Source organism: Notechis scutatus, chromosome 3 (assembly GCF_049901735.1).
Source record: "Notechis scutatus isolate UNSWTSFEM ecotype Mainland chromosome 3, rNotScu1.2, whole genome shotgun sequence".
In the NCBI taxonomy this organism is placed as follows: Eukaryota; Metazoa; Chordata; class Lepidosauria; order Squamata; family Elapidae; genus Notechis; species Notechis scutatus.
The window spans coordinates 180,764,198-180,785,023 of record NC_142011.1 but is presented as its reverse complement, the minus strand read 5'-3'; the positions used below and the strand labels follow the sequence as shown (position 1 = coordinate 180,785,023).

The following is a 20,826-nucleotide window of genomic DNA, read 5'->3' as shown; positions in this document are numbered from 1 at the left end:
AGACCTACAAGATTCCCTCCAACTCTGTTCTGTTCTGTTCTGAATTATATTTGAGAGAAGAAAGTATCTTTGGCTTTGGGAAAGGATAACATAGTAGGATTTTTATCAAGTGGCATTAATATTCTTATGATCAAGACACATAAAGGATGACACTGCATTTATGTGTTATAAAAACATTGTCATAATAAAAATAATTTGATGGTAGAATCAGTAATTAAAAGATATGACCTTTTCCGGATATCGTTTTAACTATTTTAATTGTACTTTAATAGCTTTGTTTCCAAGAAATGTGTGGAGCCAGATTTAGGGTAGCATAAAAGATTCAAACTGTATTTCTGAAGATGAATTGAGTAAAAAAATAGAGATACAATTCACTGTATATTTCTTTTCTAAAAAACCATCCAAATGTGCACACATAATTGCAGTCTTAATTTTCCAGTTTATGATTCATAAACTGGCAGTGAGAAACAATTAATGACAATTATGTTCCTAGCATACCAGCAGAAAGAAAAGACAAATGTAATGGTGATATCCTGGTACTTTCGAATGCAGTTGATGACAAGTGTTCTTTCTTTGAATCAGTGGCCAATTATTTTTTTCATACAATGTTTAAATTGGCCTGCTTAGGCTTATTGGATGCAAAAGAAAAGCTGAAAGGTTGCACATTGAATAATGAGAGAAAATAATTTTGGCTGCTGCCTGTAACTATGTAAGAATGAGGAATAGTCCACATAATTTATGGTATAAAGAAATTAGTTCTTCAGCATAGCCAAAGGTACAAATCTACTGGTAGTGATGAGGCTGTGCTGTCTCACTTGAGCATATGTTTCCTATACAGAGTAGGCAAGATATCTAACGCTTTACTTCTGCAGCATCTGCTCTTTTAATAATCAAATTATTCCACTCTCAAGATAAGGGACCATCTGTATTATTGCTAGATAGTTTAAAGTTTATCTAAATACATGGGTGTAGTCATATTTTTTTTGAAAGATCTTAATCATTGCCCTACCACTTGCACTTCCATTAACAGCCCAGAAATCATTATCAATGAATATGCACAAATACAGCTGCAAGACATGGTCCAAAAATTGCGAGAAAGAACAGCTACTTATAAGGAAAAGGTGACTAATCCAATAATCTCTTCACCAGAAGTCAGTCCAACTGCATGTAAGTTGTGGAAGCTGTACCCTTTTGACTTACATTGTGTTGTGAATGGCTTGAAGGTAATGAATTGGGAGTGTGAGCCAAATTGTCCAGCTGGTTTAATTCTAGAGCAGGGGTATCAAACTTGCAGTGTTGTGTTGTCATCACATGACGTATTGTGACTTTTCCCTCTTTGCTAAAATGGGGGTGGGGATGGCCAGCGCATGATGCATCCGGCCCACGGGCCATGAGTTTGACACCCCTGTTCTAGAGTATTACCATCCTGGTCAGATATGTACAACACTAATCCAGGAAGTTTCCCTTTATCTACCAAGTCATATCTTTCTCTTTATCTACCAAGTTTTATAATTTATTCAATGCTTGACAAGAATCTTACATTATTCAGCCTCAAAGAAATATCAGTACAGAAATATATTGAGAATATACTGAGCTGCCTCTACTTTTCTGGGTCACAAATGTTTAACTCTGTAAAATAGTGTTCTTCAAAAGTTTCATGCCTGTGATCCCAAACCTGAAACACTGAATTTATTTCCAAGAACACCCACGACATGGTTACGTGATTAAAATTTGGACACTTAGTGACTGGCATGTATGCACGATCCTGGAATCATGTGATCACCATTTTTGACCTTCCCACCCAGTTTCTGACCAGCAAACACAATGGGGGGAGCCAGATTCATTTTCCAACTGCATGTTTCACTAAAACTCATAAAATGAGGCACAATTAACTTAACTGATGGAGTTCAATAACCAGACATTTCCAAGATGTCTGACTGCCTGTCCAGTGTTTGTTCCTTTTATACAGCTTTTACAGGCAGACAAAGGTAATATAGAAACAGCATCTGGATTGGTGAATTCCCCCACCAATCCTTAAAAATATACAAGTAAGGAAGTGGTGATGTTAGCAGGTGAGATCATGTACAATCCAGGGACAGCTCTTCTAAGTGAGATCATGTAGGTATTTGAGGCCCATATAGGTGTTGAGGCACAGCAGTGCGCTGCTTTCACCCCCTACAGATCCTCTATTGCTACTACATTTAACAACATCATTGTTTTAGAATGGAAATTTTAAGACTCAGTTGGGGTCATAAGTGAAGAACTACCTGTATTTGCATGAGTATGGTTTCCACCAGGGAGAGGGTATGAAGGTTGCTTATTAATTACTGTTTGTCTTTTAATTTATCTGTCTTTGTTTATTTTTTCATTTTGGATTCCCAGAGTCACAATGTTCAAGTTGGAAACCCACATAAACTCTAAAAATATTATTTTTAATCATGACTGAAACCAAAGATATATTTTCCCAGTCAACCTATTATGACATTCAGAGAGTATTTTCAATGAAATAAAATTATATAACTTTTGGTGCAATGAAATAATCTCCCTATTTCCTATCCTGCTTATTTAGTTACTAATAATTCCAATGCATTTTTAGGCTGAATAGATTCATTAAGACACAGTAAGATGTGAATTTTATCTGAAATCAATATTCATCATATTTAACAATTGGCAGAATAAATGTTTCTCTCTTTTTTAAAGAAAGATAACAAGCAGTATACCTGTACTATATTCTATAGTTCAATGAAAATGTAATTAACTGAATTTAAAAGACACAAAATATATAGTGGAAAACTGAGACTATAATATATCTATTTTTGTTGCTTGTAAAAAAAAAATTTTTTAAAGTAGAAGCCTCAACTTTATAATACTGTCTCAATGTTTCAGGGTTTTTACTCCTGAAGCACTATTCTCACAGTTCACTCTCTTTGTTAAATATTTTGTTCTGTCTTTTATTCAAAGACACCTAGATAGGAATTAGTCTTTACGCATGGCACGGAGACCACATGTAGAAAGTAGAAAGCTTTATAAACACTTTTTTAAAATGTAAGGACACATTACAATTTAACTCAGAAGCTGAATAGACATCAATACTCAAAAAACTCTTGTGGAGTTCAGCACTAAAGCTAATGTTTCTTTTTTCATGAAGCTACTTGACACAATTGCTGGTAGTTTTTATTTAATGACTGCCTTGAACAGTGACCACCATTCAATTATGATAGTGATGAAAAAGTAACTTTGAGACCAATCCTCGCATTAATGACCATTGCAGGTCTGTAAAGCAAAGAAAAACTGAAGTAAGAACATAAGCACAGTCGTAGTTTCACTTAGAATCTGCTTCATTTAATAACGGAGTTGTCAGTCAGATAATTTTTTTAAAGCAATAATAAATGTTTTTTTGAAGTTGTAAAAAGAGTACCGCTAGGATAAAGGATCTAGGATAAAATTCTGTAGTTTCAATGAACATGGTGCATTTGAGAAAGTAGTATTAACTTTCTGATTTTCCAACATTTATTTAGCACCCCAAAACAAGCCCCCAGCCCCTGCTGCCAAAGAAGAAAAGAAAGAGGAAAAGAAAGAGGAAAAGAAAGAAGAAAGCAAACCCGAGGAAAAGCCAAGTTCTACAGTCAAGAAAAGTTCTGCGAAAGAATATATGAAAAAATTTAAACTGCCAGAAACCATAGATCCATTCATAGGTATAAGTCCAATTCTCCAGAGCAAGGAGTGCTGGAGATAGTGAAATTCTCAGTGATTATCTTTGGACCTGCAAAGACCTTTGCAGACATCAAGTGCTATTGCACTATAGATAAGCATGTTTTCCCTTTTGTTAACTTAGACTGACTATTAACTTTGCCCCGAAATATGGAATCTATTAACTGTTGGAAGATAGTGACTGAAGTTGAGCCTTCTAAAAATAACTTTAGTGTACAGGTTAACTGATAATAAACCACGCATCACTTATCAGACTGCAATTAAACATAGCAAGTTGTGTTATTTTCCTTAGGTGCTTCATTTATTTTTCTGGAGAAATGCATTCCCAAATCCCAATGATAATAATTTAAGCAAGAATGTTATTTTTCTTTTCCAGATCATCGCTATATAATGTGGTTATTCTTAGTTACTGTTGCTTATAACTGGAACTGCTGGTTCATCCCACTGCGATTAGTATTCCCAGTTCAAACATCCAGCAACATAATATACTGGATTGCTGTAGACGTCTTAAGTGACATCTGCTACATCTGTGATCTCTTGTTATTTCAACCCCGAGTACAATTTGTGAGAGGGGGAGATATAATAGTAAGTAAAAATAGAAAGAAAGAACTGAGAACCCTGAAGCCTAGTGGGCCAGGTTGATGTTTCTTACCAGAAAACTCAAAAGCTCATTCAGTGATGAAATTCAATGTTGTTTGGGGGGTTAGAACAGAGTGCCTTTTGTGCTACAAACAGAACCCAGAAAACCATTGAACGGCATCTATTACTATTGATACTGTTGGAAGAAATATCCATCTGGTTCTCCCAAGCTGGGAGAAAGACATTGGAAACATGAAGGCTGATTTGAAAGATGGTTTAATCATGAAGCAGAACCACCAATGTTTTCTGGATTCTAGAATTTGAAGTCCACACCTCCAAATGTTGCTGAAGTTGAGAAATGCTAATATAAATCACTTAATCTGCCTTTCTCAGTAATATCTTAACTTGGCTGGTAGCTCCTGCTTACCTTTTTTCCTGATTCCTCTTTGCTAGGAAAGCTCTTCCTCCTAGCCACTGGCTAGAATCACATTTCTCTACAGCTTTTACATGCTAGGCACCAGGAGTGCAATGTAAAACCTTCAATTTGGCCACTGAGTCCTTTAAACCTCATCAATTTCCTTTAAACCCTATCAACTCAAGAACAATCCTGTTCATTTTCAGTCCAGAAGACAGTTCCAATCATGCAATCAGTTCTTTTAAAATGCACATGGAAGGCTACAGTTGTAAGCAGGCTGTTGCCAAGTGAAAGAAGACTAGATTAATTTTTAGAATTCTGTTAAACTTCTCTGATAAGGAGATAGCATCATTTCCCACCAGAGAACAACTTAAAAATAAACAACTTAAAAATAAACAACTAATCATTCTTAATAGATGCAATGCTGACAGTTCTAATGCTAATGAGAGCACATCCATCCGGCTTCTAAATGAAATCATTTGTACAGCAGTGTTACTTCTAATGGCTCATCCCTGCTATAATTGCTACCAATAGATTTCAGTAGACTGATTGCAATAATCATTACATTTTTCCTTAAAAACATAATAAAACCCCAAATAAAAAAGTGTGGATTTAAAATGAGGCTGAAGATTTCTCATCCAAAACCATGAATTTTATTCTCCCTACCTACCCACCACTTACCTACCCTTCTATTCTTCTAGCTTGTTTTCCAAATTTTGTTTTGAAAACAAGCCCTCTTCTGGCAATATTTCAGCAATATGATCTTTTTCCCTCTCTGTTCAGTAAATTAGTTCTCTAAGTATCATTAATAGCATGTAGTCCATGTATTCTTACACAACAGTTCCAGTTGAATGCCTTGTATCTCCAGGGCTGAGAAAGATAGGCTTAAAACATTGAAAAACACCTAGCAACATTATAGGCAATATTGAATTGGTTATTTCCTACTTAGGTACCTGTGGAAGGAGGTTCTGATGTTTCCAAAGCAATATTGCCCAAAGTCTAAGAGCAAGTAATGCATCAAGGGAAAGCCTTAAGAGTAGTTGAAGTCACACTATATTTCTAGGTGTTGTAAATAATGTGCTGATTCCTATAAATGTTGTTATCTGAAGGAATCTATGCCGTAAATATAATCCCTTAGTCTCAATATTTTCTCAGGATTTCTGACAACTTAAGTTGACAGTTAGATAATTTCCAAAGTTTCCTTCAAATCTATAATCAGGTTTAGGAGTTCAAGACATGGGCAGTGCAAATTGAGACTGCATAAAGCAACCAAATGATCTTTCCAATAAAGTCCCTCTGAATACAGGTAGTCCTTGACTTACGAACACAATTGAGCCCAAAATGTTTGTTGCTGACACATTTGTTAAGTAAGTTTTGCCCCATTTTACAACCTTTTCTGCCATTGTTGTTTAGTGAATCACTGCAGTTATTAAATTAATAACATGGTTATGAAGTAAATCTGGCTTCCCCATGGACTTTGCTTGTCAGAAAGTGACAAAAGGTAAACACATGACCTGGGACACAAATATGAATCTGAATTTTGATCAGATGACCATGGGGATGTCACAACGGTTATAAGTGTGAAACAGTCACTTTTTTCAGTGCCATTGTGACTTTGAATGGTCATTGAATGAACTGTTGTAAGTCAAGAACAACCTGTAATTTCAGATCCATTGTTTTTAACAGAGCTAAGATGTAGCTGATTATTGGGCTGCAATATAGCACTCATATACCAATTTATAATGCTTTACAGCCCTCTCTAAGTGGTTTATAGAGTCAGCATATTTTCCCAAACCATCTGAGTCCTCATTTTACCAAACTCGGGAAGGATGGAAAGCGGAGTCAACCTTGAGCCATTCAGAATCGAATTCCTGGAGTGAGCAGTGAGTTAACCTGCAGTACTGCATTTTAACCACTGCACCACCATATACTTTTGAAAGTACCTTTAGTAAATTTCTATGCACAGGGTGCACTATATTCTTTAGATAAGTAACTTGGGAGTATTTAAATAATATAATATATTTTGCAAGTGATTATTATGTGATCCTACACCACATACTAATTCTCATGTGTTATTGAGGTTATTTGAAAGTACTTTGACTGTATCCTCTTTCTGTTTCTACTTTTAGACAGATAAAGTAGAAATAAAGAAAGCCTACTGGAATTCATTAAAATTTCGGGTAAGTAAGATGAGTAAATTAGGTAAGATTGATAGGGTATTAGTTCCTTTAATTCATTGGGAGACAATGGTATCTGTTTTTTTAACATGGCAATCAATAATAACAAGTTTTAATTACCTGAATTTTTACAAAGTAAGGAATCAGTGCCCTACATATGAATAAACAGACTAAAACAAAAATATATCAATAAATAAAATTCTTAAACCATTTACAAATAATGAAACAATTATTAGCTGGAAAAAGAAATCAAAATATTTTGAGAATCAACCGATTTCTATTTTGTCATTCTGGGAACTTACTTAATTTCCAAAGGAAAACAAAGGAAAGGCATGAAGTGGTAAGGAGGGAACTTTCCTAATATGAAAAGGCACTCACAGGGGGAACAGTCCCAGGGATGGGATTCAAAAATGTTAACAACCAGTTCGGTGGGCATGGCTTAGTTGGTGGGCATGGCTTGGTGGTCAAGTGACTGGCTGGGCGTGACCAACTCAACATCACTCACATCGAGGCATGCATCTCTTCGCCTGGCCTCTCATGACTGTGGGGATGCTGCAACAGTCGTAAGTGTGAAAAAGGGTCATAAGTCACTCTTTTCAGTGCCATTGTAACTTTGAATGGTCACTCCATACAAGCAAAATACCAGCAAAGGAGGAAAAAAAACTCCAGAGAAGTTCCAGAGACAGGAAGTCTAGTCCTGTCAAGAATGTAATAAGGGTTAACAGAGAGGCAGTTTCTGTAAGCAATACCAGAATGTTTCCTTCCTGCCTTCCTTACAGGATTAGGCCAGTAATTTCTTCTAACAACTGGTTCTCCGAACAGCTTAGAATGTTAACAACTGGTTCTAGCGAATAGGTACGAACTGGTAGAATCCCACCCCTGAACAGTCCCCAGTAGAGCAACCAGTCAATGAGGCTTGTATTTCCTGCATGGGTGAAAGTAAGGTTATGGCCAAACGGTGGCCACAGTCCAGAGTTGGTACCAGCCTGGTCCCAATGCCAGTCTGCAATGCAGACTGAAATTTCTGAAACCAGATATATCCATGGGAAGCATGGGTGTCAAATGTAATGCAGAAGCCCCTTATTCTGTCCACTGATTTCTACAAATGGAATAGATTAAAACCATCCAGAATACTTTGCCAAATTTTAATCATAGGCTGAAAAAATAGCCGCACTCAGTGAAGGTGAGATTGGAAGTACCTAAACTTGACAAATGAATAAAATGAATTAAAACATTATAAACATAGATTATCCCATGTTTCTGTCGACATCTTGCAAAGATGAACATATCACAACATCACTATTGATGTGTTCGTTTTCTTAGCAACCATCTATATTAGAGATCAAAAACTAGAAGCGCCCATCTGTGTAAAATTGTAAATATTTTCACAATTGTGAATATTTTCACAATTTTACACATTATCACATCACAGGGAATAATGAGAATAATTTATTCTTCCTACTTCGCATCTCAATTAGACACATTTTGACAAATATTCAGAACTCAATAAGTCAAATTAACTTCAAGTAACTTTTAATACAAGTATTAGAATAGAATAGAATAGAATAGAATAGAATAGAATAGAATAGAATAGAATAGAATAGAATAGAATAGAATAGAATAGAATAGAATTCTTTATTGGCCAAGTTGATTGGACAAACAAGGAATTTGTCTTGGTGCAAATAGTCTCAATGTACATAAACGAAAAGATACATTCATCAAGAATCATAAGGTACAACACTTAATAATAGTCATAGGGTACAATAAACAATTAATTATGATTAATATTAATTTAAGGAAGACTAACTGAATTGTTTGCTTCACCAGCTTGATTTATTTTCAGTAATTCCGTTTGATGTTTTACACATTATATTTGGATTCAGTACAATATTTAGAGCAAACAGGATAATGAAGGTAAGAAGAGATTATCTATTATTACTCTTAATCCTGGGATAAAATTCATACTCCTTATGGTTCATTGATCACACTAGGGATGAGGTAGATTCAAAATAAAAACATGTCACACACTTTCTGACTGTACATTTCAAATATTTTTCTTTGGGGAAAAAAGTTCATTTCTTTCAGTTCTGAATGAATTTTAAAAGCTTATACACTAACATTGGACACTAGGTAGAATAGGACATTTATTTTATGAATTAATATTAATGTACATTTACAATGTAAATTTATAGTATAAATGTAATTGTATGCACGTTTATCTAACTGTGTTCAATTAGATTTACACTTATACAAAGACATTATTTTTAAACTGGAGTTTTTCAACCCTGTCAGCTTTAAGATGTGTGGAGACTAGACTAGAAAATGGTGGGAGTTGAAGTCCACACATCTTAAATTTGAAAAGGTTGAGAAACACTACTTTAGACTAATTGGTACATTTGGAATGCGGACCACATTTTATCCCCTTGAGGAACGGCCTATTTATAAAATTGCTGCTGAGAAATTTCTGTCTCAGAATGTTTTCTACAAATATATTTATCTTTGATTTTCATTGTTTGCCTGTTCGTGTTTTGAGGAGGGAATGAAGATGCATATGGGTATAACCACTTACTATTTTTACTTTCTTAGAATGCCTGTGGGTCCCAAAACTATTTCTCTAAAGTATAATAGCTGTGACTGATATTGCATATCTGCAATATATCAGTTTCCTTTAAAAATAAATTGATAAATTAATCTTTTAAAAGCAACAGAAAGATAGGCATGGGCATCCTCAGAAGAGGTCAAGGGGAAATTTATATATCTAAGATGATTTCATTATGTAAATGCTGCAAATTAAGTACTTATTCATGATTTTTAACACTTTGTACTTTTTGGGGTGAGAGGTGTCCTGACTTATGATCTGTTTATCTAATTTAATTTCAAATTAATGGATTAAAGATGCCCTTTAATTTGCAAAGTTTAAAAAGAAGTTATCCAGACAATTGTCTCTTTCAAAAAGCTAATTATATAGAAATCTGGTAATGAATAAATAATCAGCAAAACCTAGCCAAGAAAGTTTGGTTAACTGAATAAAACAACACTGTCAGAAACACTAATTCACTATCAGGGGAGAAAAAAATCATCACCTACCCTATAAAAAAGGGAACAGGTAGGCAATTTATGACAAAAATCCATTATAGAGCTGGTTTTACTTTTTCTTGTTTTATATTCAGCATCTCACATTCTTTGAATTCAATGACAAGTTAGAGGCTATAATGGATAAAGCATACATCTACAGGTATGTCTTACCAATGTTATAGTATCATGTAATATAGTCTTCAGAAATATTTTAATATTTTGGAATGAGGAGGAAAAGGAAGATACAGAATGTTAGGGTTTGGGAATTAACCCCTAGAAGAGTATTGCAGCAGTAGTCAAACCAGGCAGCCAAAACGAGAGTGGAAGGGCCCCAGAGTATACACACACTGAACACAAACACTGTTTTGTAGTTTAAATAGTTTTTAATCCAGTTAGAGTTTAAGCATTGTCATTCAGTCCATTAAGTCATTCACAGTATTTCCATCCAGTAAGACTCACTAGTATAGTCCAAGTTAAGAGTCCTTGCAATATCTTTATCAGCCGATAAAGATATCTTCTCCTCCTCCGGTTTCACTCTCCAGAGAAACAAACGCTGGATATTCAGCAAACAGTAGCAAACAAAAACAGTTCAGTCACAGGCACTCACAGTCAGTAATCACAGTTAGTCACAGCAAGACACAGTTAGTCGCAGCAGCACACAGTTACAGTTACAGTCAGTATCACACAGTTACAGCCGCAGACAGTAAGCTTTCCAGCTTCTAATGCTTCCTTATATTGTAACTTCTAACCGCACCCTTAATCGGCTAATTGCCTGCTGCATTGTGCTTAAAGTGATAAGCACTTAAACCATGATATCTAAGTTTTATATATTTATTCACCCAAACCATATTTGGTATCAATGTTATACCTAACATACTCCCCTTTTGGGTGAAATAAATATATAATACCTTACAATCTAATCCCATATTTTCACAACTCTCCTGGTGCTTACTGGCACCTTGGGCTTTAGTAAAATTATCAGCTAAATTGTCCTCCGACATACAGTACTCTAGCTGAATCATCTTACTTCTTACAGATTGTCTCACGTTTAGGTATCTTAGATCTGTATGCTTGCTCCTTGTTTTTACTCCAATATTTGTGGCCATTTGAATTGCTGCCTGATTATCTTCATGAATAATTATAGGATAATCTACAGTTATACCTATATCAATTAACATTTGTTTATACATTATTAATTCTGTACATAACAATGATAAACAGGAGAATTCTGCCTCCATAGTAGACAAACTTATATGCTGTTGTCTTATTGACTTCCAGCCTATTAATGTCTTACCCAGCATTATGGCTGTTCCTGAAGTCGACTTTCTAGTGTCTCTTTCTGATGCAAAGCTAGCATCTGCATAAGCACTCAAAATTAAATCACCCTTTGGTTCTAAATACAATGAATAATTCATTGTCTTTTTAAGATATCTTAATATCCTCTTAGCTGCAATCCAGTGTCTTTCACATGGTGCAGAATTGAATCTAGCCAACTGATTCACGCAGTACGATATATCTGGTCTAGACCAATTACTAATATAACTCAAACTACCAATTAAAGATTGATAAATCACCTTATCAAACTCAGGGCTTTGTTCATCAGTGTTGCTAAACTCCTGACTCATTGGAGTCTTAGCTGGCTTACAAAGCTCCATCTTGTAATCTTTTAACAATTTGCTTATCTTATCTTCCTGAGATATCTTAAAACCTTTCCGTGTTTTCTTTATATTCAAACCGAGATACTTCTTTATCTCCCTAATTGCTTGATCTTTATTCTCTTTCCTAATGATGTTATTATTTTATTTGCTTCATCATTAGTTTCAGTTATCAATGCAATATCATCTGTGAACAGTAATAATAATGATACTTTCCCATTTGTCTCCCTCTTAAACAGACATGGATCGGCTAAACCAGCTTTAAATCCTATATTGTCTAGTTCCTTTACAATATACTGGTTCCATTCATAGCCTGATTGTTTAAGACCATAGAGAAGCTTTTCTTTAACAACCAACAATCATTATTATCCTTATTTTCACTTTTAATACCAACAGGTTTTTCATATAAATAATATGTTTTAATGGGGCGTGCAAGTAAGCAGTTTCCACATCTAAATGGTTAACTATATAGTTTTTACTAGCTGCCCACACTAAAGCTGCCCTCAAGGTTGCTGCCTTAAGACTAGGTGCAAACACCTCATCATAGTCATTAGCATTCTGCCTAAAACCTTGGGCTACTAACCTTGCCTTATGGATTAAATTACCATCTTTATCTGTTTTTACCTTAAATATCCATTTGCAGCCAATGGATTTCTTTCCTGCAGGTAATTTGGCATTTTCATACACCTTCATATCACTTAATGAATTCAGTTCCTTATTCATTGCTGCATACCATCTTTCTTTTTCCTTAGTAGGATACTTTTTAATTTCTTCAACAGAATTAGGAACTTGATTAATCTGACACACTGTGTTAGCCTGGTACCTATCAGGCGGTCTAGATATACGTGTAGTTCTTCTGGGAATTACAGGGCTTACAGGAGGACTTTGTTGAACTACTACCTGTTCATCTTCCTCATCCTGTTCAGCTATTGAATCTGTTTCTTCCTTTATGGGCACTATTTCATCCTGTATTTGTCTCTTTACTTTATTTTTAAAGTTACAGGGATAACTAATGGGATTTCTATAGGATTCAATAATTACATCTTTATTGGCATCCTGTTCTAATTTCTCCCATCCTTCATGTTCTAGAAATTGGGCACTAGCACTACATAACACTTTAGATGTGCCTTTCTCCCAAAATCTATATGCCCTATGGTTTGCCTGATAACCAACGAAGAAAAATCTTTTAGCTCTATGTTGCCCTTTTTTTCTGAGTTGTGCAGGAATATGCACCCATGCTGGTGCACCAAATGTGTGCAGGTAACTTAGATCAGGTTTCCTGCCATGCCATCTGGTGAATGGAATTTCACCTGTTGTTGTATTAACAACGTTGTTCAATATGTTATTAGCACACATTGTAGCCTTCCCCACAAAGAATCAGGTAACCCAGAATCATTTAACATTGTTCTAACCATTGCCTGTAGTGTTTGGCCTCTTCTTTCAATAAAAGCATTATGTTCTGGCCTGTATGGAGCAGACTTCTTATGCTCTATTCCTGCTATCTTAAGTCTGTTCTGGAATTTGTTATTAACAAATTCCGTGCCATTATCTGTCACCAGGGTTATCAGTTGGCGTTTAGACTTTCTTTCAGCAAACCTAAGCCAATTGAAAAAATGTTGATATGTTTCAGTTTTGCTTTTCATTAAATAGCAAAACCCATATCTAGAATAATGGTCCATAATGCTCAGTATATATCTAGCACCTCCCATACTGGGTTTCTTTGGACCTATTATGTCTGCAAATACCACTTCTAAAGGTTCTTTTGTTTTGAAACCATTTAGCCTATTTGCAGGCAATACTTTGCTCTTATCTTCACAGCAAACATTACAACGCAAATATTTATCACAAGGTTTTAACCTTATTCCTTCAGATAACTCAACTGTACGTTTTAGCATTTTAAAATTTACATGCCCCAAACGCCTATGCAATAAATGGATACATTCTTCATGAGGCTTTATATTATTAAATATAGTTTGAGCCTCCCCTTTCTTACTATTATCTAATACATATAATGTTCCATTTAAAGCTGCAGTTACCCTTTTGTTATCTTTTTCAATTATGCAATTATTATCTTTAAAAGTAATTACATAACCTAATTTATCTAATACCCTTACTGAAAGCAAATTAAACTTTAGTTGCGGTACATACAACATTTTTATATCCTGGTTTATGTACGGACAACGTGCAAAACCTTGACCTTTCGCTTTCAGGTTCCAGCCGTTAGCAAGAGATATATGTTGAGAACTTGTAGACATTTTTATAAATTTTGTCTTATCTCTTGTGATGCAGTGGGATGCGCCACTGTCAACCACCCATAAATTATTCTTCACATCAGAGTTGCTAAACGTGGCTAGTTCAAATGCTTTCTTTGGCTTTTTACATTCTGGCTTTTCTCTTTTTGCAGAACTTTGCCAAATGTCCTCTGCCTCCACAATTAAAACACTTTTTAATTGTGTATGCTGTTGAAGATAAATTCTCTTCTTCCGGTGCTTTACTTTGCTCTGCTGGTTTCTTTCAAGCTTTGAAGATAATTTCTCTTCTTTCTTATCTTCTCTCAGCTCGTCACGCTCACGCCTTCTTCTGGCTTCTTCTAGTAACCTGCCTGTAATCTCGGTTAATGAGAGGCTTTCTTTTGGCAATACCTCTAACGAAGTCACATAGTCATCATAGCTTTGATCTAATGAAGATAATATTATGTAGACTTGTTGCAGTTCATTAAATATAAGCTCTTTTTCTTGCAAATCTTGAAAAATGCTCTTCATACAGTTTAAATGAACTAACATATCTCCATTCCTCTGAAGATGCGTTCGAAAAGCTTCCGTGTAAGATTTATATGTGCTCCTACACTGTCCCGAACATAAATCTTCCTGAGGTTCTCCCAGCAGTTTGCAGCATTTTCTTCTCCACGAATATGGACAAGCTGCTGATCACAGAAGTCAGTCCTATGATGCATAAAGCCTGCTCATTCTTCAGTTTAAAGTCTTGTAACTTTTCGTTATCATCATCAGCAGCAGGATCCCATCTACTCACATCTGGTGGGTTTGCTATAATGTCCCACAAACCTTCTCTGCGTAGAAGTAAACTACATTTCATTGACCATGAAATATAGTTTGTTCCATCCAGCCTGGATATCATGGACAGTTGTGACAAATTTACTTGTGCCATTACTCTTCAGATATTTTTGACTATTTTAAACTAATTAAAACAGTTTGTTTTTACAGTAATGTGCAACTCACACCAACTCTCTCTGCTATATCCTGGTTAGTTAGACTATGCTGCTGGGCCCATAACCAATGTTAGGGTTTGGGAATTAACCCCTAGAAGAGTATTGCAGCAGTAGTCAAACCAGGCAGCCAAACGAGAGTGGAAGGGCCCCAGAGTATACACACACTGAACACAAACACTGTTTGTAGTTTAAATAGTTTTTAATCCAGTTAGAGTTTAAGCATTGTCATTCAGTCCATTAAGTCATTCACAGTATTTCCATCCAGTAAGACTCACTAGTATAGTCCAAGTTAAGAGTCCTTGCAATATCTTTATCAGCCGATAAAGATATCTTCTCCTCCTCCGGTTTCACTCTCCAGAGAAACAAACGCTGGATATTCAGCAAACAGTAGCAAACAAAAACAGTTCAGTCACAGGCACTCACAGTCAGTAATCACAGTTAGTCACAGCAAGACACAGTTAGTCGCAGCAGCACACAGTTACAGTTACAGTCAGTATCACACAGTTACAGCCGCAGACAGTAAGCTTTCCAGCTTCTAATGCTTCCTTATATTGTAACTTCTAACCGCACCCTTAATCGGCTAATTGCCTGCTGCATTGTGCTTAAAGTGATAAGCACTTAAACCATGATATCTAAGTTTTATATATTTATTCACCCAAACCATATTTGGTATCAATGTTATACCTAACACAGTTTTGTATAGTTTTCTGCAGCTTTACCTGCAGGACGAAATGGATAAATTCATGGAGTCACATGGAGCATGTTAGAAAGTCTAGAGTCTTGTCGGATATCTGGATTTTGACATTTAAATGAACAATATTTATGTTATCAGAATGAAGTCCTGGTGTGATGTAATGGAATCAACAATACTGAGCAAAATCTATCAGGTTTCATATCTGTGTGTATTAATTATTGTATTTTTCTTCCCACATATCTGTGCCAAAAGATCCTTAGTTAGAATTTTGATTGCTGTGATAGACTACTCCAGATATTGTAAAAGCAGTCAAGGTAGATTTGATTGAAAAGCAGCAGCACAACCTAGATTTAGGGGTGTGGGAAGAAAGTGTTTCCAGGAGACTATGTCTTAATTGACTTATTGTAAATCTGCCTGGGTAGATACGCTTTCAGTCTTCAAGGTTATGTTTTTACTCTGACTAGCACATTAAATATGTCTTTTTGAAATCTGCGTTTCTGCTTGAATTTGTCAACCACGTGGGCCTTGACAATTTATCTCATATTATTTGTTTGTATCCCACTTTTGTTATTTTTACAAATAGCTCAAAGCAGCAAACCACATTATTCTCCTCCTATTTTCCCCACAACAAGCCTGTGAGTTGTGTTGGGCTGAGAGAGAATGACAGACCCAAAGACATTCAGCTTTCATGGCTAAGGCAGGACTTGAACTCACAGTTTCCCACTTTCTAACCCGGTGCCTTAACCATCAGACCAAAGTGGCTCTCAACAAACAATGTCCTTGGGAGATAGCTAGAGTATGTTTTTATTTCAATTCTCTCTAGTCTGGGGATTTCCGATTTTAAAATGTCCAGTTTCAACCAAATATTATTTCACAAAAACAAATGTTTATTTCCAAATATCCCATATAAATTTAATTAGTCAGCTGTGTTATCCTATGGGAAACATAATTCACTAGTGTTCCTAGACCAGTTAAATAGGGATTAAATTTCAAAACAGTAAAATAGATTAACAGCTTTTTTTTAATACTGTTAATATTAGAAGTAGTGGGTGTCAGTGTTGCTACTGACCAAAATCAAAATTTCCTAAGAGAAAGCAAACACAGAAAAAAATGCATCTCAGAACTTACATAAACTTTGGATCTTTCTTTCTTTCACAGGGTCATTCGAACTATTGGATACCTGTTGTTTGCCTTGCATGTTAATGCATGCATATATTACTGGGCTTCAGCCTATGAAGGACTTGGTAGTACCAAATGGGTGTATGATGGCGAAGGAAACATGCAAGTAGTTTTGTGTTACATTTCCCCTGTAATCTTAATTAAATGCTAAACATTCATAAGTTTTTCCACTGGTAACCTTTCGCTCCAGTTTTAATAGCAGTAAAATGTGCTTATTATATAGAAGATTGGTATAGTGGAAATTAGCATCCTGTTCATTTTATCAGTGACTGTTAATTATTTCTTTCATGATTTCATGTTTTTCCTCAATCATTTAGCCATCACATGGCTTCATAAATTAAACTGACTCATTGTGTAAAGAAATTTTGAGGGATAGGAAATTACCACTTGGAAAAACTCAAAGAAGTCCAACTGCAATAAATAATGCATCGTTCAGATCATAAGAGACTATATCTTCCCTTTTAAGAAGCTTCTTAGGATCTAATTCCACCATTTCTTTACTTACAGTGAAGGTCATATGCAAACATGTTCTAAAAAAAAAGATAATGTCCTATGGAAGAATATTTATTATAATTGACTGCTTGAAGTGACTAGGGAAGAGGTGCCATATCACAGTGATCCCCAACCTTTTTTATGCTGCGGCCCGGTACCGGCATCAGCTGGGCGCCGCCATCTTTTTTGATGAAAAAGTGCTTCCGGTGACCTCACGGAAGCACTTTTTCATCAAAAAGATGGCGCGCATAGCGCTGGGTGAGCTTTTCCGGTAGAAATGGCTTTCTAACCCGGAAAAGCTCACCGGAAGCACTTTTTCATCAAAAAAAGATGACGGCGCCCAGCAACCAGCGGCCCAGTAGGACTTGTTCCGCGGACCGGTACCGGTCCGCGGACCGGTGGTTGGGGACCCCTGCCATATCATACATAAATTCACAGAAGAAAAACTGAAACAAATGGGTGGGTTGGGATGAAATGAGGATAACATGCTCTGAAGTATATATTTCTAAGAAAGTGAATGGTTACTATGGAAATGTCCAAAGACAGCTAAATCTCAAGTCCTATGTCCTACTGTCTATGAATGTCAGACATTTGCAGCAGATTAAAATCTATCCTGAAAATCCAGTAAAAGCACACAACATGCAGAGCCAGCAACTGAAGAAATGGAGAGCTTAGAAATCATGCTTGTACAACATTCTGTGGGAACACTCAAGTAATATAAACACACAGAGTGCCATTTTGTAGAGAATAGAGAAGATGACCTTGACAGAAATCAGCAAGATCCATTCTCAAAGAGACACAGTGAGCAACATGACTCAAGCCCAAAACAATCTGAGGAAGGGAGCAAACAGTTCAGATAAACACTTCCTTAGTTTCAGGAAACTTATTTCAAGGAATGTAAGGGAGAATGGGGAAGTGAGAAGTAAAGCACAATTAGATTTGCAAGACTGCAACCTGGGGAAGTCTAAAACTACTGGATGCAGAAAAATAGTAGAGTTCTGAAGTCCCTTGCATCCAAACATTTACAATTTTTATCTCTGAATTGGGTAGTAACTCCTCAGACACAGCGGGGATACAGGGGTGGGATCCGACAGGGTTAACTACCGGTTCAGTGATTTATGAGGTTCAGTGATTTACGATGTGCTTCCCTGCATGCTGCGCGCGTGCCTGTAAATCATCATCAGCCTGGTGCCTGGACAGCTGAGCAGCACTGCGTGCCAAGAAACAGCCTTTGGAAAAGTACTTTTTTCCTGCTTTTTAAACTGCAGCTGTGCCTCACACAGCAGCTGAAGTTGAAAAACGCAGAAAATAAAGGTCAGGTAAGAGCCAGGCAGGTGGGTGGGCAAAAACATCAGCAAACATAGAACCAGTTCTATGTCTGCTGCTCTTCAGAGCTACTGGTTCTACAGAGGTGGACAGAATCAGTAGAAACCCACCTATGCGGGTATATAATTTGAGGGTCTTTCTGCATTCACATCCGCTTCTAATTTATCAGGTAATAGATATCACAAGAGAACTTTTCTACAACCTAGATTGGCAGGACCTATTGACTAAGGAGTGTCAGCTGACAGGGCCTGGAAGAAATAATTTCTGCATGATGCCTACCTTATGGAACACCATGCCACCTGAGATTAGACTAGCCCTGATCCTGTTGGCTTGTTACAAGGCCCCAAACCTAGGCTTTGTATCAAGACCTGGGAGCCCTGAGTGTGCAATGTAGCCTGTCTCTTGTGCTTCAGCAGCTCTTTTTATGACATTCAGCTGCTATGTGTTCTTATTTTTATATTATGTATTTTATTTATATTGCTCTAAGCCTCCTATTGTCACATTTGTGAGATGAGTGGCCATTAAATTAAATTATTAAATTAAATTAAATTCTGTATTGGGAAGCCCTACTCACAATAACTCATGTCTTAGTTGCTAGCTGACTTGGTTACTATAATACACTCTACATTTGGTTGCTCTTGAAGCTACAACTAGTCCAGAATGCAGCAGGGTAGGAAGTTTGGACACTTTGCTACACACCCACATGATACCTCTGACCCTTGAGCTACAGTGCTTATCAGTGAGCGTCTAGGTGCAATTCAAGGTGCTGGTTGTAACATATTGTATAAAGCTCCACACAGCACAGGGTTCAGGTACTTTCAGGACCACCTGCCTCATAGTTTTTGTTCATCCCACCACATCTAGCAGGGACAACATGGTCTAGGTCCCTTTTATTAGAAAATTATCTTGTGGGAATCAGGAGTTGTGTCTTCTCTGACAAAGCACTTGCCATGTTAGCTAGTTTGTCACACAGACAGGACCACTGTATTTCATGCTACATGAACAGGGTGTATTTTCCTATCATTTATTGTTTTGTCTCGTTCTTCCCATCTGCTTTTTCCAGGAACAGAAACATTAAATTCAGTCAACTAACGCTGTAAACAGTATAATGTACATTTTCTGTTACATACACATTGCTCCATTGTTTACTTGGCTATTCTGCAGTAATTTAAAGATGGCAATCACACTGACCACATTCACACAGTACACAAACCAAACATACATAGTTTCTTTGATTATGTGAAATCAGTATGATTTGTAAACTTTAAAGTTTATAGTTTAGCATGTTGCAATATTGATGTAACAAGCTTGATTTAAAAAAAAACTTTGGCTTTGTATGTGTGTGAGCACAGTCACAATGTGAGTTAGGCAGTTTCCTAAGAGCTTATCCAGAAGAATGCAGGTTGATTTAGAATCAAATCTGGAAGCACAGCTTAGAAGCCAATTTGAAAGCATGGCTCAGTTTGATTAATAAATCTTCTTCCTAGCATATTCCTGGAGGTGCAGGGTCTGCTTTAGGATCATTGAGCGACACTTTGCACAGTCAGCTGCTTCTCCAAGGCACAGGCCCTCAGCTTACATATCTTTGTTGATAGTGTCTTGCCATCTCTGTTTTGGAGGTTGTTGACTTCTAGTTGGTAGACAGTCTCGGCCACAGTGGAAAGTGCTGCTCTCTGGACATGTCCATACTAGCAGAGTCGGCCTTCTCTCATCTTCTCTATAATTGTTGCCACACCAAAATGTTCTTGAATGGTGTCATTTGTGATGTGGTCAAGAAGGGAGATTCCTAATATCCAACAGAGCATTCACATTTCCATGGCATGGAGAAAGGTTTCAGTCCCTGTTGTTCCTACCCAGCATTCAGTGCCATACAATGCAACAGGGAGAATGGTTGTCTTGTAAACCTTAGATTTAAGATGGGTTGGCATTTGTCTGTCACATAACACACTGGTGAGTTCTTGCTAATTCATCCAGGCTGCATTCACCCTTGCTCACACATCACTATTGATGTCACCGTTGCCTTGGAGATGATAGCTTGATTAATAAATCCAGTCATAATATCTTAGTCCTTTCTTGTCTTGGCCAATTTAGATTCTGATCTACAAAAAATCCTAGATCCATATAACTGACTAGAACCAGGGGTGGGATTCAAATTTTTTAACAACCAGTTCTGTGGACATGGCTTAGTTGGTGGCTGTGGCTTGGTGGCCATGTTATTGGCTGGGCGTGGCCAACTCAATATCACTCACATCGAGGCAGGCATCTCCTCGCCTGGCCTCTCGTGACTGTGGGGATGC

The 20,826-nt window shown here is 36.6% G+C and overlaps 1 protein-coding gene across 1 annotated transcript in view; it reads left to right on the top strand.

Annotated features, from left to right (window-relative positions):
- The window catches only part of CNGB3 (cyclic nucleotide gated channel subunit beta 3), an 81,115-nt gene that overhangs the window by 43,699 nt on the left and 16,590 nt on the right, over window positions 1-20,826 (top strand). Inside the window, exons 4-10 of the mRNA XM_087961975.1 lie at window positions 1,031-1,167; window positions 3,519-3,695; window positions 4,088-4,296; window positions 6,835-6,885; window positions 8,710-8,796; window positions 10,053-10,117; window positions 16,691-16,813. Of these exons, the coding sequence (XP_087818101.1) occupies window positions 1,031-1,167; window positions 3,519-3,695; window positions 4,088-4,296; window positions 6,835-6,885; window positions 8,710-8,796; window positions 10,053-10,117; window positions 16,691-16,813 (849 nt within the window). The remainder of the gene's footprint in view (window positions 1-1,030; window positions 1,168-3,518; window positions 3,696-4,087; window positions 4,297-6,834; window positions 6,886-8,709; window positions 8,797-10,052; window positions 10,118-16,690; window positions 16,814-20,826) is intronic.